Source organism: Schistosoma haematobium, chromosome 5, assembly GCF_000699445.3.
Source record: "Schistosoma haematobium chromosome 5, whole genome shotgun sequence".
NCBI classification, from domain to species: domain Eukaryota; kingdom Metazoa; phylum Platyhelminthes; class Trematoda; order Strigeidida; family Schistosomatidae; genus Schistosoma; species Schistosoma haematobium.
The window spans coordinates 6,304,800-6,329,404 of record NC_067200.1 but is presented as its reverse complement, the minus strand read 5'-3'; the positions used below and the strand labels follow the sequence as shown (position 1 = coordinate 6,329,404).

Sequence of the window (24,605 nt, the reverse complement as noted above, 5' to 3'; positions counted from 1 at the left end):
ATATGAAAGGTAATGTGTTCATATATAATTTGATTCATTTTAGGGCTGAAATAAATTATTAACACCCTCTTTAGCTCTTATAGGGCTACTGTCGGTATGAATCCGGGTTAAAGGACAGGTGTTGGGCATGGAGTCAGCAACCTCATCCTATCGAAAACAACCTTGCTAAAATAGTTTACCAGAATAAACGAGTTAAACAATTTAGAGTCGGTTCTCCGAGTTGAAGGTTCTTCATTCAGTAGAATTATGACGCCTCATGGTGAATGCCGAAGCCAATACCCCTTCTAGCAACCAGGACAACACTTAATATAGGCACACAAATTGTCCAGAAAATGTGAGAGACCAGGAGGTCTAATCAATTAGCTACGGAAATGAGGAGATATAATTTGACGTTTCTCGGAATCAGCAAAACCGATTAGATCAAAGCTAGGCAGCAATGGCGAGATGTGGGAGATATGCTGATGTACTCCGGTCACAAAGTGGAAAGTAATGCGCACACTTAGGGAGTTGCTTTGATGATGTTCAAAGAAGCACGAAATACACTGATAGGATAGTTATGTCATGGACCCAGGATCATCAAAACATCTTTCAAAAAAAGAGGGGAGTCACAATGAATGTTATCCAATGATATGCACCTACCAATAATAGCAACGACGATAATAAGGATCAGTACTATGAGGGGCTGCAATCATTGGTAGCGAAGTGCCCAAGAACGGATCTCACCATCCTGATGGGAGACCTAAACACCAAAGTCAGAACGGACAACACTGAGTATGAAGATATTTTGGAACGGCATGAACTGACTAGGAGAAAGGAACGAGAACGATGAAATATTGGGAAATTTATATGCATTTAACATAAAGAATATTGGCGCCATAATATTCCCACACAAATGCATATAAAAAGTTACATAGATCTCACTGAACATATTTGCATTACTAGATGAGCACGAACGAACGTATTGTATTTGGAATTCAAAACCAGTCAGTCATCAAGCACAAAGGAATCATTAGTTCGTACAAACACCACAACGTCCACAGCTTAATTTGGAATCTAAGTTTCTTTAATCAATTGAATGTCCTTCATTTTCATTGTATGTCTGTCAGACTGTGTATTAGACAGACTCTGTTTTATCTAGAATATGCTCATTAGTATTAGAATTAACAACTGAAATTGAAACGGACTCACCTTTGTAATGGAATTTTATATTATCAACATTTTGGTTGTATCCTGAAAACACTGATATCTAGAATTTGAACCATAGATTTTTCAACACTATCCTCCTCCACGAAATAATATTGGATCTTCATATCCTCAAGTTATGAATGATGTAGCTTCGTTTAAAACATATTTCTCGTACTGACTAGAGTATTCATTAAAAGTGACTTCATGATAAGGAGAAACAATATTTGATATGCAATCATCAGAGTCGTGATCAAGATCAAGTTCATTTAGGACTCGTGCTTTGCATTGAACAAGTTTCCCACAAGAAACAAATGCATTATGAGGACAAATAATATTTGATATGATATCAGTATTTGATTCTCCTGAAATGCATTTCTCAAATTTACTAAGAATGTCATTGCAGTGTAAAGGATCATTAGAAAAATCAACATCTATCTAAACTACATCATGTCTTTGATCATGATTAGGTTCATTCAACATGTTTTCTTCAGATTTGTACGAAATTTCACCAGAAATATGTGGATCACCAGAACAAACCATATCTGGTACAATAACATCAGAGATCTGATCAGGATTTAGTGCAATCGACATATCTTCCACATATTTGTAAACAACTTCATTAGTAATACATGAATCATGAGAACTACGCACATCTGGTAAAATAATATCATAAATCTGATCAGAGTATGATTCATTTAAAACATTCATTTTGATAGAAACGGGTTACAATGTTTAGCATTACTTACAGCGAAATGATTAGTAGTTTTACAGACTGCCTGTATATGTCCAATTTTACCACATTAAAAGCATTCAGCATAAAAAATACATATGAATTATATGAGTGAAATTTGCCACATGACAAACATTGACCAAATTTGTACTCATCTTCGTGATCTACTTCGTAACTCTTCAATGAATTGTGATTTACATAACATTAAGTTGCCATACAGTCATCAAGTGTTGTATGCTACTTATATCGACAGACATCCAAGGTGTAAGGTGGAGATCGGATTTAGATGGCCCGTCAGGTCGACATCACTAAGGAGGTCAGCACGCCTGTGGACTAGACATTTTGAAGGGAGCGCAGCACTGACTGCGGCAAAAAATAAAGCGGTACGGTGAGCGAAACAATCAAAAGAGCGACCATCTAAATGAGGGACGAGTGTGGTATATTTTACTTATGTCAATAGACTTACGTAGTGTAGAACACCAATCAGAAGTTGAATGCCCGTCAAAAGAAGGTTGGGAAGATTGTGCTGAACACAACAGAAAGGAAAACATAAAGAAATGGAAGAATCATGTAGGATGTAAAGGACAATCCATGGAAGATGAAGCATTTAATGGATGGCTTATACATTTGACCAAGGAATTCTTTAATTTTGCATTCAACAATAGAATGGTTGTTCCACTTGAGTACTCGTTCAGTACAATCAAACCAATTATAAATAATATGACTTTTTAAACTGAAGGTCCTGGATTCGAATCTGGCGAGGAGGATTGTGAATGCGCATTGCTAAGGAGTCCCATAATGAGACGAAACAGACTTCGAGTGCTTCCAGGTTTTCAATGGTGATCTAATTTTAATCGACTCATGATTTCAACTACTAAATAGAATACAATACGAATTGGATTTATTATTCAAATAACCTATCTAAGTGTATATGATTAAGTCTAGTTTAAAAGATCCTCTTAAATTATGACAGAATATGTAAATATTTTCATTGGGTAAAACATATTTCACGTCGAATAGTAGAAGAATTTCTGTAGTGATGTTCAGTTTATTAGTAAACAATAGAATACTGTTATATCTAGAGCTTATATTTCTGATATGCCGCGTATGCCTTGAGCACCCGAATGCTAGAACCCTCTCAAGTTGCAAATGAGAAGACAGAAGACAAATGAAAGGAATTTTATTCCATACAGAGTCAATTATTGTGCAAAACTGTCTGGTCTTTATAGTTTTTAGTAAAAACTAAATCATAATTATAGCTATCCAATCCGCACACAGGGGGTTATTAGCATTGTCCAATAGGGAAGCTACACGTGGTAATTCTGGAGTATTCTTCCAAAAGATGATTGGATGGCATACCTTTAACTCTTTCTGAGCCTCTTAGAGCTCCTTCGAGTTTACCTATGGACCGTCCTCACAAATACAATATGGATGGAATATATATTCCTGGATATGAATTTATCCAATATCCATGTCTAAATTATCCATAGACAAAACAGTTAATATCTAATATAACAATATAGAAAATTCTTATATGAAGACGTGCTCATTTATGAATCTAGTATCGTAGAGTGGTGAACACTTTCTCCATTTTTTTGCAATGTACAGTAACAGTGTTATATCTAATATTATCAAGTATTCTATTGTTAATTTAATGAGTGAATGTTGTATTCATCGTGTAATTTTGATTAAAAACTTCATTTCACTCATCTTAAACTGCCTATTACTTTCTTACTTACGTCTTTTAACCCTTGTGCAATATATAATGCCAACTTACTTTGTCCTAGGCTCTTTTTTCTGGTTGCTGTCAAGTTCTATTCATTCCTTTGATGTTTGCTCCCGATTTCTGGAACAATGTGTTCCTTGGTCTTCGTTTTCTGACTAAAACATTTTCGTCACTATACAAATACGCAATACAGATTATAATTACAATAGGAACAGCCAATTACAATGATTTAAATGACAATACGACGAATATTTGGATTCATTCAATTCATTTAATAATCAAAATGAGAATTTGTGGAGATTGTAGTATTTTCATTGTTAAAGCTAGAACATAACTAAAAATCTGGAAGCATTGGACAACCGTTTCGTCCTTGCAGAGGACTCCTCAGTTTTTCACATTCACAATTTCTCATGTGAGACTTAAACCCAAGACCTTTAGTTTTGATTAGAAATATCCAACATCTAGACCCCCCCCCAACGGTGTTAATGTATAACTTCAATCAATCTTAAGCAACTCTTAATCCATTGTCTGGGGTGAATAACTGTCTCACACTCAACACGAATTGAACTCTACTAGTAACGGTTTTTTTTAATAGAACTCTAAGAAATCCATTTTGAAGCCAGTCACATATGAGCACACGATTAGTAACAGTATAGGGATTTGTAGTGATAATAATTATTTTAACAGTTGAATTCATGATTTCACTTAATAATTATTATATAACATGAACATACATATTGAATGAGAATATAACTTATAGACGACCTTCGAATGATGCTAAAGTGACCTTGAAAATTTCCACCTAATAACTAGGACTAAATGAGGGTTACAAACCAATAGGAGGAATTCGAATTATGATTTACAGTTGATGGTAAAGGTTAGAAATTAGATTGAGGGTTTTCATCACGAACTGACATCAGCTAAAATGCAAAAAACTGAATGATTGAATGAATTCCGCGCCAAAATCCAAGACGTTTTATCATATATCTGATTGGTTCGTTCATAGATTATAGTCTCGCCACATATGAAATGAAATGAACTATTTATCGAAGTTTCCATCGAATCTATCGATAGCAAGCTAATGTACTCGTAAAAAACCTTATTAATATACTGAGTAACTCCGTCTGAAGCGCCTCATGGGCCACTGCCGGTCTCAAGCACGGATAAAGAAGTGTTGGGAATAGGGTTGTAGACACCATCCCATAGAAAATAGACTCGCTTAAAAAACGCTAACTAGAAAAATTAATTCACTAATCCTATTGCATATGCACCAACAAATGCAGGAGAAGACGATCAAGGTATCGGCAGTTTCAGTAGGTCTCAACACACACAAAGAGGAAAAGCAAGATTCTACGATACAACACGGCATGTACCAATCCAGTCACAATTGAAGGAGAAGATTTGGAAGATGTAAAAACCTCTACATATTTGGTAAGAATCATTGATGAACAGGGTGGATCTGATGAAGGTGTGAAGGAACGGATCAGCAAAGCAAGATCAGCATATTTACAACCGAAGAACATCTGAAACTCAAAACAATTGTCAACCAACACCAAGGTCAGAATTTTCAATACAAATGTCAAGACAGTTCTACTATATTGGGCGGAAACTTGATAAACTACGAAAGCCATCATCCAGGAGATGCAGGTGTTTATTAACAGTTGTCTACTCAAAATACTTTGGATCCGTTGGCCAAACACTATCAGCAACAATCTACTGTGGGAGATAACAAACCAGGTGCCAGGAAAAAGCGCTGGAAGTGGATAGAACACACATTGAGGAGAGCACCCAACTGTGTTACAAGGCAAGCCCTCACATGGAATCCTCAAGGCCAAAGGAAAAGAGGAAGACTACCGAACACAGTACGCCGAGAAATGAAGACAGACATGAGGAGAATGAACAACAGTTGGATCGAACTGGAAAGGAAGGCACAGGACGGAGTGGGATGGAGAATGCTGTTCAGCGGCCCTTGCTCCATTAGAAGTAACAGGTGTAAGTAAGTAAGTAATATTGATAAAATGTTTGGTGTCAACCGTTCGGGCAGTAAGTGATAACTATCATGCTAAGATTAATTTCAAGGGGAAATTTTCCCTTTACATTTATCACAGCAATAAACTACCAACTGCCTATAACTCAACAGTATAAATATGAACATGGAACATTAGTTGCTTTGACATAGACTAAGATTTATTTTGACTTTGTTCTGTGAGTTAAATAAACTTACTCACATAATGTACTGCCCTGTATTTTTATATGTATACGTTAGCCCTATCTTCGAGGAGCATCTTAAGTAATTTAATTTAATTCCCCTTCTTTATCGTAGAATGAGAGGGGATCTCATATTAGCATTCTGTGTCTTAATAACTATTTGAGTGCTATGCTTTATCGTCTTACTCTTTGCTGAAATAATGATACTTGAAGCTGTCATAAAGAGACTTCATAAAACACATTACGCCGAGAAATGGAGACAGACATGAGAAGAATGAACAACGATTGGACAGAACTGGAAAGGAATTCCCAGGGCAGAGTGGGTTGAAGAATGCAGCCTATGGTCCATTAAGAGTAACAGGCGTAAGTAAATAAGTAAGTAAGTAGCATACTGAGCTACTGAGTATCACAAAGATAACAGTTCATTTGTATATTATTTACTTGTTGTTTTTTTCATGATCAAAGTAAATCTCTATGTCTAATCAACAATCTCAGTTATGGTATTTCATCAAGTCATCTATACATCTATTCTATCTATCTATTTCGAAAAAGAAGAATAATTAATGAGTATTAAAGATCTTCTCAACACTTCAGTATATCAGTGAAATAATACATTAATAAAGAGAAAACATCATTTTCTTTTAAAATGTTAAATAAGCCTTAACAATAGTCTTGATTTACTATTTATCAATCATTATTTTATTATATGTTGAAGGGATACGTTAAAGTGAAAGATCAAAGAACACATTCTGTTGAAAGTGATTAAAAGCAAACATGAAAAGAATGAACAGAAACTGGAAATAATTAGAAGGCATTGTCTACAACAGAATTCGATGAAGTATGCTAGTAGGTGGCCTATACTCCTCAACAAAGGGTGACAGGCATAAGTGAGTAATTATATAATTCATATATCTAAGAAATATTTATTTTACTGACCAGACAATAATTCAATAACTTTTTCATCCTCATTTATAAATTGTTTTTCATTATGGTGGTTTATAAAGATTATTATAATGTTACTGAAACTACAACCGGACGTTAGTTAGAAAACTAGTGAAAAGACAGTTGTTACGGAACTACTTAACAGTACGTATCCATGATCTTAATAAGAACTGAACTCAGAACTATCAGGTCTTGAGGTGACTGATTAATTTTATAAACTAATCAGATGATATTCAACAGTCTGAAGCTCTAACTTTAATCGATTCGTGACATTGGACAACTATCATACAGTAATTTGAAAGTTAGTAACTAACCTAGTATCATCGAGATTACCTGCTTTAATTACAATCTTATTGTATGTATTTCAAACGAAAAAAAATTATAAATTCATTTTCGTATTGTGTGTTAGAATCTTCTTATTGATATTTAGGACTCCAATTAATCAGTCTCTTATTGGCATATGTGTATCCTGTGCTGATTTTATCGATAATGCGTTAAATCACAAGCATTATAAGCAAAAATGAATGGTGGTCATCAGCAGAATCCAGAATACGCGTTTCGTTCTATTTAGGACGCGTCAGCCGGATATACCTGTATCCCACAGTTGATATTCACTCCAAGACTTAAACCCAGTACTGTTTACTTCAAATATTATCACTTTATCCACTTAACTAACTACTCCAGATAGCCACCAGTTTGCGCAATAGAGTGAAGCTTAATCTACTTTTTTTGTATTTAGATACAGGTACATCCAGCTGATTAGTTCTAATTAGAACGTAACATGCACCCTGAATTCCACTACTAGCTACCATCCATCTCTATTTTCATAATTAAAAAAAAGCTTACTGCTTGGATAATTTATATAATTGATTATTTCTACAATATCACTTAACGACTAACATTTTAATTAAGTTAGGTCTTTAAACAAACGCCAGAGGCAGTAACCATGAGTGAAATATTAATTAACACCAGTTAATGAATCTCAGCAGCAACAACAACAACAACAAAAATCATGGTGGGAAATAAACTGTTGACCTTTAAATTAAGAAAAAAACGAAGTTAATTTTGTCTGAGTTCATTGAAGTTGTGATTAGTATGTTTTATTCGTTATTTATAAAGTTTGTTTAAGGAATTGATGGCAATTGTTCCATCTTATAATTTTAAATTATGAATTGATCTTAGTAAAACTATTTAACATCTATTTTGTTATTTTGTAGTGAATGAGAACAAAAATGGGAACAATAGAATGTATTCAGGCGTAATATTACAAAATATCAAATCTGAGAACCATACAGTAAATACAACATTTGCAATCATTCACTGTTCTCATTCATTTTTCTTCTAAATTCATAACCTTCTACTGTTAGGTGTATCACTTTGGATTAATGATACATACTACATCAGTAGCACACAACACAATAGGAAAGTACTCCTCAGTAGTGTACATCCACTAGCCCAACATAGCAAATCAAACCTAGAATTATTGATGTAAACAAGCGAACGCTTAAAATATATACTACTGAATCAGTACCCATTAGTGTACACATCTAGTTTCAATCAATTCATGATTTGTTTTCACTTCTTCGCTTAATACACAATCATGAATTGAATAATTGTTAGATAAAGAGTTTTATTGTACTCCAACCATTTAATTGTATATTACACAACTTCTATGATTGTAACTCACTTATTTCAATGTACAGCGTATCGACCTGTTATATCCTGATAGCAATATTGAATGGTAACTGTTGGGATCTATTTATGAATTAACACTATACGTATATTTTTGTCGTACGATTGTTAAGTAACTAAGCTATTCATATTCGTATTTCTTCTATCAAAAGCTTTATTTTGATCTATAGACTATTATTCTACGATTTATCGTTGTTGAGTTCTGGTCAGTCTAGTAATTACAGTCTACCACAACTACAGCCAATATTGGTAAAAACTTGCACAAATGTGTTTTTTTCTTATTTTATTGTACGATGTGGTCTGTTTGGCTTGTATATAAACCCAGTATGTTCGAAATGCAAGATTCATATTGTGGATGCTGAGATTGGTGTTGTGGACTTAGCAGACAGGGCTAGTCCGGAAGAAGAACCGATAAGTAATGCAGACTGCTCGTACGGTTTTCAAGCGTCATTGGTTCGGTCAATAAGCCACAGTTCTCCAATTGGTGGTATCATTATGCTATATATTGATAGGGGCAATAGGCTACAAGTTATAACATGAACCTTTTTTTAAATGCTGTATTTTGATTTTACGTCGTAGTTTAAATTAAAGATAAATACAAGTTGGAATGTGTTCAGCAGCGATGAATCGTTTACATTTACTGATGGAAACCAGAAGATAAAATTACTCAGTTATAGCATTTGTGGTTCTTTATCAAAGTTGAATTTTATTCAATTCGAATCTACTCATCATATGAATTACTTCGCTCAGAAATTCTCAAGAATCTAGAGAAAATTGTAACATTTTATCCGATAAACAAGGTTATTACTATTATTTATAGTCTCCATTGTTGATCACTTCTTCTTTAAAGATACCTGATACGTATGGTTATATTTCTCTGTACTTGTGAAATTATGAAGACATGTTTTAAGTGTTTGATTATTATCAGTTTGAATCCCGTGAGTGGGATCTTGGATGCACATCACTGAGTTGTCCCAATAGGACGAAACGGCTTTCCAGTGCTTATGGGATTTCAATGGGTGTTTAACATCAACCAATTCATAATCTCAATCAAAACATTTTTGATTATTGTTGTTATTGAATATTAGTTATTAAAAATTTTCTTGTTACCCATATTTTATGTTTACAGTATACCTAGTTAGTTTGATTCCATTACATCACATCCTATTCACATTACATTTGTGATGACATAAAAAATTTTATATCTGAAGTCAAAGATGATTACAAATACTATTTAACGTCATTAGAATCTCTTTCCAATATAACTTTCATTTCTAAACATGATATTCTAGTCGTTCTATCGTGAACGAAAACATTCGTATGAACAACCGGGTAGTATTTCAATACAAAATTACAAAATCTCTTAATAAAATGTAAGAACCATATAATAAATAATTCGTTTTCAAAATAACTACCAAATTGTCTCAGAATTCATTGTTCTTTCGTTTCCATACTAATCATTCTTTGTATTTGTATTCTTTTCTTCAATTTTCTCAATCTTCTACCTTTCAGGCATTTTACTTTCCATTGATGATACATACTACTTATATTTGACAACATTAGTAGTACACATTACATTTCGACTAAGAATGTTTTCAGTGACTGATCCATATTATTATAATTATTACAACAAATATACTTTCAAAACAATACACGAATCATATTTTTTCCCCTCCAAATACTTAACTCTTATAATTCTTTAATATATTACATATTTTTTATAAATTTATACTTCCTTATCGCTGATTGGTTATTTCTGAAATAACCAATAGAAATTGATGACATCATGAAAGGTAATTTAAAATCGTTTGCATTTTTTTGGGAAAAAATTATTCATACACTTATTATTATTCTAAGTACTGTAATCCATTTATACAATTGACTTCATTTCAATTCAATACACTAAAAGAAATTATTCTGACTTTTTTTTCTTTGTCAGAAACGTTTTTAACAAAGAAAAAAACGGTTACATCATCAACAAATTGCGTTTTTGTTGTTTCCATCCATAAAACCGATTATATTAGAACATTAGAGTGTTAAAGAAATTCCAATTCATAATTGTAATTGATACAAGTAATCACATATCTATAGATAGATACACGCACGACACCACACTTACATTACACTTGGACACACATATAAATACATACGTATATATTAGACAAAAAAAGGTGTAATATGTGCATAAATAAACAAAAGCTACAATTCATTAGTATTTGGTTATTAAATTTATTGATTGAAATTGGATTGTGCAGTACAGTAAGTTACTTTTTTCTTTTGTTCTTTACAAGTATTTTATTGATATAATCATTCTTTTGTAATTTAGTTTGTTTTGTTTCGTTTTTTTATGCAATCACATTGTAAAGTACACCCTATTACTCTGTGTGTGTGTTGAGTAACTTGTCTATATTCGAGATATTTCAGCGGTTAAGTAAAGGGCATAGATATATAATTTGTGATGAATGTATTTTTGTAACCGATAAAATGTACAGTTTCTATGTTTTTAAACTCAAACTGGATTAATTGAACTTAAATATTGACACTGTTGAATACTGGCCAAATCAGTGGTCTGGAGGTTAAGTATTCACACGCAAGATTGAAGATCTTGCGTTCGAATACGGCTTTCAGGATCATAGATGCTCACGGTTGACGAGTCTCATATTAAGGCTAGACGACCGTACAGTCCTTCCAGATTTTCAATTATGGACTAAAACCGGTTGATTCATGATCTCAATCAAAAATCAAACTGAAGAATTTAACTAACGAATGACTACACCATACAAATTTGATCCGACTATAAATGATTATACATTAGAAATTTCGTTTTATGAGTTAAAGTCTTTTATATTTTATCAAAATAATGTTACTATCATTAGTGTTGTTTGGCATAAACCTTCCTGATTTTACACAAAAAAACATGTATCTAATAACAACAAACATGATAGATAAAGTCTTTGACCTTAACAGTATAATTGTTGTATATACTACTGAAATTAACAGTTATCAGTAGTATGTATAATCAGTCAAAAGTGAAATGCTTAGTAGCAGAAGTTATTAATGTAGAAATGAAGGAACAATCCAGTCTAAGACAATTGATGGACATTTTGCGAATGAAGTCTTTACTGTATGTTACTTAGATTTCACTAACAGGTTATATAACTGTGTATTGAAATACATTCGCTTGTCCCCTTTAATGTTCTCATTCACTACTACTACTACTACTCCTACTGACGAGCTTCAGACAAAAGTGAAACACCAATTTTATTGTCGATACTGAAAAGAATAATTATTTTTATATATCAAAAAAATTACTTTATGGCTTTCTCATTTAATTTAAAATACGGTTCCCTATAACGAACAACGTCAATCACTAACTTGATTATTTCATGAAAAACAAACGAGTAAAAAAGTATTTAACAAGAAAACATTTTTCAAATGATTAAACAAATACTTAAACTAATATTATCTCTATCCTTTTAAAATAAATCATCTGTTACCATGGCAACACAACCATACTTGTCATTGTTGTTGTCAATGTTATGCCAAATAAAAAAAATCATCAGAAAAAAAAGTATCTTAAAAATACATGAAAAGATTTCTGTTCTATTTTTTTTTCTGGTTTAAATATATGGCTTTGCCAGATTCATTATTATATCACCTTTATTTTTTTTTCTCCAAACATAAACATTGAATATTGAAAAATATCAAGTAATTTGCTCAGGATAATGTTGTTCAATGTACAATTCGAGTTATATTAATAATAATAATAATAATAAATAGGAAACTATAATAACCAATTTAATAACGATATTAACATTGATGTGATTCAATGCTCATTCGTTATTCATGAATAATTGTCCCCTGGATGTATATACCTTTTATATACTGTGTATAGCCAAGTGATTCAGCTTTAATCAATTAAAACTATGACTTAGTATTCTGTACTATAATAATAATAATATTAATATAATAATAAGTAGTATATTTGATTGGATTTATACATTGAAAACAAATGATATTAGTTTTGAAAAGAAATTATTGATTTTTTTCTTTTCTTTACTTCTTGTTTTTATTCTTCTTCTAGTAACTATTTACCTAATGAAGTAATCATAATATTAATATTATCCACAGGAATATTTATTACTAATGATGGTTTAATTTATTGAAAATAGAAATAGATTAAAATCAAATGGATTGATTATGATAAGCGAATTAATCATTTAATAGTTGAATTCGTTGGAAACCTGGAAGTATTAGACGTCTATTTATGGATAACCTGTGAGGGACGCTAGACTGACCTTGAAAGTAATCACCTAATGACCAGAACTAAATGAGGGTTATAAATTTGTGTGAAGAATTATAATTATGATTTACAGTTGATGATTAGGAATTAAATGTTTGGTTCTCATCACGAACTGACATTAACTATAATGCCAAAACTTTATTTATTCAAGTGGATAAGTGAATTTCGCGCCAAAATCCAAGACCTGTTACCTTAAACGTGATTGGTTTGTCCATAAATTATGATCTTGCCGGGACTACTCAGCAGTGCGCATCCACGATCCAGCTTGCGAAAACAAACCCAAGACTTATCGGTCACGCACCCGAACATTTAACGTCTAGACCAGTGAACTGGCATCCAACGGTATTAATGTCTAACTTCAACCAATCCACGTAATTGCGTCACCGTCCATGATTGTGTTCAGTGAGTTAGAATCTCACAACAGATCTTGTTCAACTTCACTGGTCACAGTTTCTCACTAGAAATAATATGCTTCACAAGGGAAGGTCTCGTTATCCTATTTGACAACATTTTCAGCATATACATTGAAGTAGATAGTAATGATCAAGGCCGTGAAACGTGAAACATCAGGAGTAAACTATCCAAACTCAGAGAACACAGAATTACTAAGGAATATCTAACCCGAAAATCAGATAAGTATGAATCACTTGTCCGCTGACTAATGAACAATTGATAGTCAATATTAAATAGGTAAAAAATAATAAGTCATCCTTTGCTTTCAATCGTTATGAATGATTTATTCAACATTAAGTAGTTGCATTCAGTTCGCATTTTCTTTGATATCAATATTGATTCATTTGTATTTACTTTAAAATCATTCATACTGTAGTAAACGAGAATACCAGTGGGTGCAACCAAAGGTATTTGAACAAAATTAGAGAATTTGAGAAACATACAGTAAAACTTTATTTACAAACTGTTCATCAATTGTCTGATACTTCATTGTTCTTTCGTTTCCATAGCAATAATTCTCTGCTGTCATTCTTTTCTGTTCGATTTTCTTAAACTTCTGTTGTCAGGGAGTTTACTTTCAATTGATAGTACATACTACTAATATCTGTCCATATCAGTAGTACACTACAATTATTCAAAATTCTTTGATATCGATCATGTTCAACTGATAATGTAGGGTAACTTAAACTGATAAAAATTTGATCCAGGCTATAGATTAAATATAACTGGTCATATTTTAAAATCTACATTTTATCAGAACATTTGATTGTATGAAAAAGTGAAAAGTTATGTTCAACCGGGTCTGTTGAAAGATAGTAACTCATTAAAGATTATAGTGGATATGTTGCTCACTTTCGTAGATTAATTGAAGTTAGACATTAACACCATTGGATGCGGGACAGCTCAGTGGTCTGAAGATTAAGAGTTTGCGCGCAAAACCGATAGGCCCCAGGTTCGAAACTCGTGGATGCGCACTACTGAGGAGTCCCATAATAGGACGAAACGGCTACCTAGTGCTTCCAGGTTTTCCATGGTGGTCTAGCCTCAATTGACTCATAACCTCAACTATTGAAATTACTATAATATCCACAAAAACCCTTCCGATATTAGAAAATAATGTGTTAGATTTAATCAAAACGTGTTTTACTTATACTTTTTACATTATTCTAAGAATTCTGTAGTGTACTCAAGATTTAATACAGAAAAGAACTATTAGTATTATTGTTATTACTATAATTATCACTAAGCATGTTTAAATTGTTTTATTTATTCAGCTTGGAGAATATTTTGACTAATTTTGTTTAAAGATAAGTAAATGTTAACATAACTATTACAACTAACTGAAACCATAAATTGAATTGCTTGTTATTAAAAAGCGCTATTTTATAGATATTTTCAATAAAACTTAGGTTGTATGTATTGGGTTGTAAAGAGTGTCGAGATTTTATTAAGATCACGAAACAATCAGTATTAGACGATCATTAAAAGCACGAAAGTACTGAATGACCTTTTTGACTTACTATAGGACGGCTCAACAACACCGCCCTACAACCCCGCATGCAGGACTCGAACCAAGGACCTTCGGTTTCATTTGAATTTCTAGACCACTAAGACAGCATTAAACGATCCATTGTCTCTGGTAAGTAACTTCCTCACACTCAGCACGGTTAACTCTACTAGACAGAGCTTGTTACTAGAACTCCGAGAATTTCATCTCTCAGTTAGTAAATAGTGAACACATGTTGATTATTAGTAGAGGATTGTGAAAGTTGTTCATTTTTAATTGAGATCATGAACGGATGGTTTAACATTGATCAACTCATGATGTTAACGTTGATCGGATAACCTATTTAGTAAACAATGAACCAAACAAACATGTACCCAATTATATTCGACAATTTTGATACTTGATTAAATGCCTTTGAAAAAGTTTTAACGAGATTGACAGGTGAAAAGTTGGATTCACTTCAAATTCATTCGTTGAGACTTTACAAATATAATATTAATATCAGATGGGTTTTTTTGTGGACATTGTAGTAATTTCAATGGTTGAGATCATGAGTCAGTTGAAGCTAGACCACCATGGAAAACCTGGAAGCCTGGATGCCGGCTCAGTGGTCTAGTGGTTAAGTGCTCGCGCGCGAAACCAGTAGGTTCTGGGTTCGAATCTCGCAGGGGGCAAAGTCATGGATGCGCACTGCTGAGAAGCCCCACAATAGGACGAAACGGCCGTCCAGTGCTTCCAGGTTTTTCATGGTGGTCTAACTTCAACTGACTCATGAACTTAACCGTTGAAATATAATATTCTTCCTCATTTATATCTCACATCAACTCAGCGCCCAAATACTGTGAAACTATTTAATCAAACGTAGACAAAAGTTCTTGTAGAAAGATTATAATACAAGATTACGTAATACGAATATTAATAATAATAATAGACGTAATAAGTTAGTAACGAATTATAATGTGAGTGTAGGAAGGTGATTAAAATGTTTTGTTGCATTAATTAATGGTCATTAAAAGTCATAGAGGTGTAAATGACAAGTAAAGTGATATCATGAGCAATTATGAATAAAATTATGAGAATATGAGAAATAAGTAAAGAGGGAAATACAGTAATAATAATAATAATTAAGGTCAATGTAGCGGTAACGATAGGACATACTTAAGCTCATGGATAGCAAGAGATTCGACTACTTTTTAAGAGTTGGATACAAAGAAATCTAGGTAAATTTGAATGAATCGTATATACAACCTTAAAATCAAACTGTGGATCGGTAGAATGATCACAGTCTACTAGTTGTTGAAGTATGAAACTTCTAACTGCTTTCCTCTCACCAATGTAGAACCGCAGTGAGACATGTTCTCGTATCCAAATTAAAAGCGAGCGCTGGTTACGGCCAATGTACCTTGCTTCACAACAGCAGGTGAACATGAAAAGTTTCATATATATATATATATATATATATATATATATATATATATATATATATATATATATATAGCACTAAATAGTTGTTATGTATAATTTACTGTGAAATGTTTCATTAATATACAGCAATAATGATTAAACTTAAAACTAAATTTACCGGTTTTTCTTCAAACATCTGAAATTAGAATGATCTATTTGATATAATTGAACAAAATATGATATTGTTATAGTTGAATAGATGAAATTGAATAGTAATAGTATAATAGATAGTATAATAGATTACAGGTACACCTTGATGATGAGTGCCAAGTAGCACGAAACCCGGGTCCAGGGTTTCCTGTTGACTACCTCCAACCACCATCTAAATCTCAATACATAGTGCCCGCAGTGTCGAGTCACCTAGACTGGTGGCCACATTGCAACATGATCGATAGCATTCGATCTGCACTAATAAGGACTAGACAAGCATGACATTGATCACCACCCAGTGATCAATCAATTGTAACAGTAATAGTAGTTTAATGTAATCATGAACTAACGTTAGTTAAATTGGTAATGAAGGCTTGAAAGTAATGGATAATGTTTCATTTCAGTATGGGCCTCTTCAGTAATTCTTGCCCACAAACCCTACTATAAAGAAAATCAAACACAGGGCCTTCGGTCTCATATATGAATGATTAATTATTAGACCAATTAGCATATACCCAGCGGTGTTAATATCTAAACTCAATTAATTTAATTTATGAAAACAGTTTACGAATCTCCTGAAATTAAACTGTTACACAATCCAAATGTAAATAATTTACTCAGTATATGTGGTTATTTATTTGTAATCTTTTCCAAATATTTAAGTGAGTTGAATGTAGTGGATGAGGTTTACTATGAACGATCAAGTAGAAAATTAAGTGTCCTTCCTTATAACGCTGTTATATATATGTATATATGTAATTCATTAAGTGTAAATAGCATCAACGAATTCAGCGTCAATTCCATTGAAAGCTACCATCCATCTATGACGAAATGTCTTTATTAAGGTAAACCCAACAAAGAATAATCAAAATCTTGATCCTCATTATTTAGGTTTGGGGTAATTTAAAGCCTTACTAATAATAATGATATTATTATTATAACTGTGAAACAATCTACAGACTGTCTAGACTCAGCCGTACAGTAATTGATAAAGGATTCAGTCATTAAAGAAAAACGTACTGTATCTAAATCTCTTTTCGAATTTTAATAATAAGATACATGTTCATCCTCAGCTGATGAGTCTCAACCAGGAAGAAACACATGTCTTGAGTTCCACTACTATGTATAATTCATTTCATTTTCAAAAAAAACTATTATATTATCATAAGCTTTATTCACAGCTATATAAAATTCTCAGCAAAAAGTATTTCAGCGAGTTCCCGTTCCTTATTTCTTGATCAATCCTTACGATAAATATTGGATGGTCTCCAGTTAGATGTTAGTAGTTCAGGAATCGACATTTGAATCGTGTTCATCCTTTTCAGTGCATATTGTCAGCCACAAGGATGTCTATGATTGTGTTGTTTCTTAACTTGTATAGCGAAAGGTTATAAACATTTCATAAACGCACCTGGATAGGTTATACAAGAAATTGCTAAGGAGTCCCACAATGGGACGAAACGGTTGTCCAGTGCTTCCAGGTTTTCAAGGATGGTCTAACATCAATTAGTTCAAGATCTCAATCATTATACAATTAATTGACAATCATGATCTGTTAAAATAAATATGGAAACAGATAACTTGTTAAAATATCTTAATGACAAGAACAGGTAGCCCAGATATTTAGACAAGCCAACCCGGGGTAGAACATATACATTTCATTAATCTATTTCCTATTTAATAAACATTGTATACAACTAAGATTGACATACAAGGAGACATGATGTAAAATTCCGATTGATGATTAATTATCATTCATAATAATAGGTAACTAGAAAAACACAAAACTTTATTGTTTCCCTATTGTTTACTTTCTCATAGTTACTGACATTGTAACACATACCATCTTTGAATTATTCATTGTAGTATCATCTAGGTAACAAAATTATCATTAATTATAATCAACATAATTTTAATTGTAAAGTATATAGATGATATTCTCACTGTTTCCAAGACAAAGGAAATTGTTTCTATGAAGCCTCTGTATACTAAGAGTATTGTGTATTATGTATGTCTTTGTTATATTTCATAATTGACTGTTGACAATGGATTAATTTGATTAAATCATACTGGAAAACAAATAGGTAAACAGTACGTTCTAATTATTGGACATGTACCATAGTTTTTTGTGGGTATGTGTGTGTGTCATGAAGAGATTATATACGTGTTTACTTATTTACTCTTGTTAATTCTCATGAAAGAGCACAGGCCATCCACTAGCATTCTCTATGGAACTCTGTCCTGAACGATCTTTTCCAGTTATTTTTAGTTGTTATTCATTCTTTACATATCTGCTTCCAAATAACGATCCAGCGTACTCTTTGCTCTTTATGTTTTCCGTTTGCCTTCAGGATACCAAGTTAGCGCTTGCCTCGTGATGCAGTTTAGTGATTTCCGCCTGTTTCAAGACCGGATAAAGAAAGAGGGTTGGACATGGGGTCAGTAACCCAATCTCGTAGAAAACAAACTTGCTAATAAAAAGCTAAGCATGTATAAGATGTATTTAATCGTTTCTACACATAGATAAAATGTAGTGAATTGTTCCGTTGGTTCAGTAATGAAATTAACGACTCTATTGAAATAAAGTGAATGTTTGAAAGATGTATAAAGTGGATTGTAAGTGGATCATGTGCATTTTAAAAAAAGTTTAAAAGGGTTTAAAGGCTATAATCTCAGTCATATTTATTCACTAATCGTGTTAAAATCCATTTCATGCTATGTGCTCATTTATATATGTGGTTGTTAGAGAATTCATAATTCATTTTATATTTCTCCTATCCTAAATATAATTTAAACACTGTAGAAACGGACTAAGACAATGTTATAAGTAAGTTTGAAGAAGCATTATCAATGAATGTTTTGTAAATATCTTCATTATTAGACCCTATAGTGATAGATACTACTAGATATAATATCATAAATGTGCGATGCTGAGGGGTCCCACCATTAGACGAAAAAATCGTCCAGTAATTCCAGATTTTTCATGGTGGTCTAGTTTCAATCGTCTCATGATCTCAACTCTTATGGTATATAATATCGTTTAATTTATTGTATTGGAAATTAGGTACTATTATAGTTTATAAATTGATAAGTATAGGCCACTTAATAATGAAATGATCAGGAAAAACAAACAATTATTCACTCAAATACTTCTTGCTTTATAAACACTCACTGAGGACATTTTAGCGGCTAAGTTAAAAACGGCTTTGAGATAGCACCAGGACTATTGTGTTAAACTACTTGTAAGAACACAATAAGATTAATCATTAATCATTTCGGTCATTTGCCTTTCTTCCTTGTTATAAATTATGGCCTATTGCCCCTATCAATTTATGGCATAATGATACCACCAATTGGAGAATTGTGGCTTATTGACCGAACCAATGACGCTTGAAAACCGTACGAGCAGTCTGCATTACTTATCGGTTCTTCTTCCGGACTAGCCCTGTCTGCTAAGTCCACAACACCAATCTCAGCATCCACAATATGAATCTTGCATTTCGAACATACTGGGTTTATATACAAGCCAAACAGACCACATCGTACAATAAAATAGGAAAAAAACACATTTGTGCAAGTTCTTACCAATATTGGCTGTAGTTGTGGTAGACTGTAATTAATAGACTGACCAGAACTCAACAACGATAAATCGTAGAATAATAGTCTATGGGTTAAAATAAGGCTTTTGATAAGAGGAACACGAATATGAATAGCTTAGTTACTTAACAATCGTACGACAAAAATATACGTATAGTGTTAATTCATAAATAGATCCCAACAGTTACCATTCAATATTGCTATCAGGATATAACAGGTCGATACGCTGTACATTGAAATAAGTGAGTTACAATCATAGAAGTTGTGTAATATACAATTAAATGGTTGGAGTACAATAAAACTCTTTATCTAACAATTATTTAATTCATGATTGTGTATTAAGCAAGGAAGTGAAAACAAAAGTATAAAGTTTGAAAGTTCGCTTGTTTACATCAATGATTCTAGGTTTGATTTGCTATGTTGGGCTAGTTGGTGTACACTACTGAGGAGTACTATCCCACTGTGTTGTGTGCTACTGATGTCAGTAGATATAAGTAGTATGTGTCATCAATCGAAAGTGAAATACTTAGCAGTAGAAGGTTAAGAAGATCGAAGAAAAATGAATGAGAACAGTGTATGATTGCTGTGACAATGAAGGAACAATGAAATCTGTGTTAATTCATTGACATTTTGCAAATGTCTCAGATTTTACCAAGATGTTCTGTAATTCTTTCTTGACATACATTCGATTGTTCTCATTTATGTTCTCATTCACTACACAATAACAAAACAGATTTCAAATAGTTTTGCTTAGATCAATTCATAATTTAAAACTATAAAATTTAACAATTGTCATCAATTCCTTAAACGATCAATATATATAAAAGGAATATGAATATGTATCGTCTAATTACTTACCTATGATTCAATAATATATATAGCATAGTAGTCTATAAATAGATCTCCAAAGTTACCATTCATTAAACTGATCAGGATAGAGTAGTCTCATGAGATGGTGGAGAAGATTTGTAGCTCAGGTAGATGATTTTGTGGGAGTTTTGTTCTTTGAGCTGGATGATTTGGTACAGGAAAAGCTGTGAAACACATATACAGAAATCCGAACACTTCACTTCTATGTGAAGTTTGTGCTGATGATGTCATTCAGAAGAACAATGAAAGCTTCACAACCAAACCATCCAACTCAGAGAACAAAACTCCATCAAATAGAATAATATCATTATTGAATTGTTGTACAAAACATCATGTGAGAAATATTATCTATCACACAATTACTAAACTTTATGCCTAGTTCCTTTTTTTCCTTCAATTCTTTAGATAATTAATTAGATCCATGATAAATTGTGTAACACCTACTATGGTAAAGTATCTCGTATCTTTTAAGCTTTAATGAATAGTTTTTTTAACAGAATAGAACCAATTCATTATTAATGATTCTTACTTATATTAATATTTTGTTTATGCATCATTAGTTAAATGAATGCTGGTTGATAAAAAAAAGTAACGTTCCTGATATCACTGTTCTATTTCCTCTGCTGTTGTTATTGTATATGTAATCAATAGAATTGGAGCTAACACTAAAGAAACGAACATGAATTCTATCAGCTTAATTGATATTACTCTATAAATAAGTAGTATATTTGTGTATTCTATTGATGTAAACACATAAATATTGGTACAAGAGTGGGAGAGGGGCACCAAAATCCATGTACGACACACACACACACACAATATAAGTGAGATTGTAAGGAAACAAAGAATATAAGGTGATTGTAAATTGTTACTATCAATTTTATTAAGAAAGTAAAAGATATTTACAGGAGGATCATGCATAGATTCCATTCTCAGCCATGTGTGTTAATGTTTTAATTTCACTTTGTTGAATCATTTCTATGACTCTAACCAGTGAGTTGTAAAGGATCAATAGATTCTTATCCTGCACACAGTTTTCTTTCATACCATGACAATATATTATGCACTGACCATCTCATCACCTTTTCCAAATAGTCTCAACATCCGAAAATAATATATGATGTGTAATTCACTTGAACGATATTCATCAAATATATCCAAACCATAGAAGTCGATGTTTCAAGAGGATGATGCCAATTGAGTTATTGGTATTTTGCTCGCATATTTCATTTATTGATAAAACTAGATCAGTTATTATTCTTATGAAAGAATGCCAAAGGGATGTTCAGTATCATCCTAAAAAAATGACTAAAAACGCCTTAACAACAAAAGGAAATTATCCTTAAATTAGAATAATATTTATAAGTATTTCAGTAGTTGATAACCTATTTAAGGCGTTTTTGTAAGTAGTAAAATGAAATCTTTGAAAAAAAAGATACTCAGACCAAATTGCCAGGGGATATATTAAAGATAATCAAATACAGTCACTAATATTTTTATATATAATTTCTTTTCAATAACTTTGTAAACATTAGATACCCAATTACTGTGAAAATACTACTTAAATTAGGAAATAAAAGGTATTACCCAAAGATGTTTTATTTAAACAACTAAATTATTTAGTAGTTGAATTTATGAGTCAATTGAAGCTAGATCACTATGGAAAACCTGGAAGCACGAGACAGATGGCCGTTTCGTCCTAGTAAGAGACTCCTCAGCAGTGCTCATTCACGTGGGTTGGTTGAGGTTAGGTAATAACAATGTTGAGTGCCACTTCAGTAGTCTAGAGGTTAAATGTTCGCGCGCGTGACCGATAGGTCCAGAGTATGAGTTCTGTGAACCGAATGGATGTGTCCAATACTAGGACAAAACGGCCGTCCAGTGTATTCAGGTTTTCCATGGTGGTCTAGCTTCAGTTGACTGATGAGTTAAAATATAAAATTACTATAATATCCACAAAAACCCTTCTCTAATTATAACCAAATTATTATTAACTGAGATGGATGGTAGCTAGTAGTGGAAAATAGGACACACGTTTTGATGTAGTTGAAATCTGTATTCCTCAATTGATGTTCATGCCAGGACTTAAACCCAGTACCGTTTGCTTTAAACGCCATCACGTTATTTACATAGATATGGAGTCCAGATGGTAGCTAGCTTGTGCAATGGGGTGAACATCATCTCTGGGGTGCTGGTATTTTCATCTGACGAGTCCAAAATAGGACGAAACGCGTGTTCTGGATTCCATTGCCAGTCACCATCCATCTCTATTTATAGTGCTTTTGACTTAAGACTATATCGAGTCAGTCCATATAGGACGGACATATGCCAATATGAAACTGATCAACTGCAGTGGTGTGATTACAATCTATTGAAGTGACTCGAACTAAGATAAACCATCTGTCCAATGTTTCCGATCCTCTAATTTAAAACTTACGGAACATTATAAGAGATATACAGAAAAACAAAGTGTAGGTCAGATAGTATTAATAATGTGTATGAATAAATTTTAAATAACATAGAGGGAATAACTGAAGTAAAGCAATCCTATATATTCATTATGAAACAATAGAGTCTATTTCTAGAATAGAAAAAGAAATTTATTATCAGTATAAGGTTATGGAGATTTTTCAATTATATTAGAATCACAAGACCCTGTAACTTAGATAACCATTGAAAACTTGGAAACACTGGACGACCATTTCATACTTGTATGAGAAGACTCAACAATTTGCACGAACAATTAAGTATGTTTATCATGTTCTAAGATTTTTCAAGTATTGTCAAATGTATCCTTAATGATTTGGAGCTTCAATAAATCTATATTATATGCAAGACAGTTATTCACCTTAGTCAATGAAAGTTGGTTTCACAACATGGTGAATTGATTGTAATTAGTAATGTACACCATTACATGCTAGATCAATGGTTTAGAAATTAAGCGTTTACACGTGAGATCAAAGATATTGGGTTCATTTCCCAGATACAAGGTAGTGGACAAACACTGTCAAGGAGTTGCATACTAGAACGAAGTATTTGTTCAATACTTCCTGCTTTTCAATAATTATCTAACTAAGATCATTTCCCTAGTTTACATTGCATAAATGGAATAAAAACCAAACGTTAAAATATGGTTTTTCTCTCTTTTCGCTTCTTCTTCTTCTTCTTCTCCATTGAGTTGTCTTTTATTGTTTTTCTTAAGGGAATATACTGTAATAAATAGTATACCATTGCATGACTTATTCTATAAATTATAATGATAGATATGATCTAAGGAATAATCTATTCAATATTAAATCTTATAAATTACATTGAATATAATTGAAACAATTAAGATATAAAATAATTTTATTGTTTCAATAGGTAAACTAGTTTAGATTGAATTGGTATGGTTTACTTGAATCTTCCCGTTGATGTGTTAGGACTACAATTGATCAGTCTGTTATTGGTATAAAATGCATCCTCTGCGTATTGCCTCGATATTGCCTTAATTCATAAGTATTATAAGTAAAGATGAATAGTGACTAGCAGTGGAACGCAGGACATGTATTTCGTTTTATTTGATATTCGTCAGCTGGATGTACGTGCATCTCAAAATGGATGCTCATTCTGGAACTCGAATATCAACTATAGAATACTGGCATATCCAACTGACAAGTCCCAAATAAGACGAAACACACGTCTTGCATTTCATTGCTAGCCACTATTGATCTTTGTTTAGAATGGAAACTAGTCTTTGTTTTACCAATAGTTTAATTCAAATGTATGTTAACTAATG

General features: G+C 32.4%; 1 protein-coding gene across 2 annotated transcripts in view; it reads left to right on the top strand.

Annotated features, from left to right (window-relative positions):
* Positions 1-10,302: 10,302 nt before the first annotated feature.
* The window catches only part of PRSS30_1 (Serine protease 30), a gene marked incomplete at its 3' end in the record, with an annotated part of 57,243 nt that continues 42,940 nt past the window's right edge, over positions 10,303-24,605 (top strand). For both annotated transcript variants that reach the window (XM_051217376.1, XM_012939328.3), the window contains exon 1: positions 10,303-10,742. Coding sequence is in view for 1 of the 2 variants with exons in the window: in XM_012939328.3 (XP_012794782.1) it covers positions 10,662-10,742 (81 nt within the window). The remainder of the gene's footprint in view (positions 10,743-24,605) is intronic.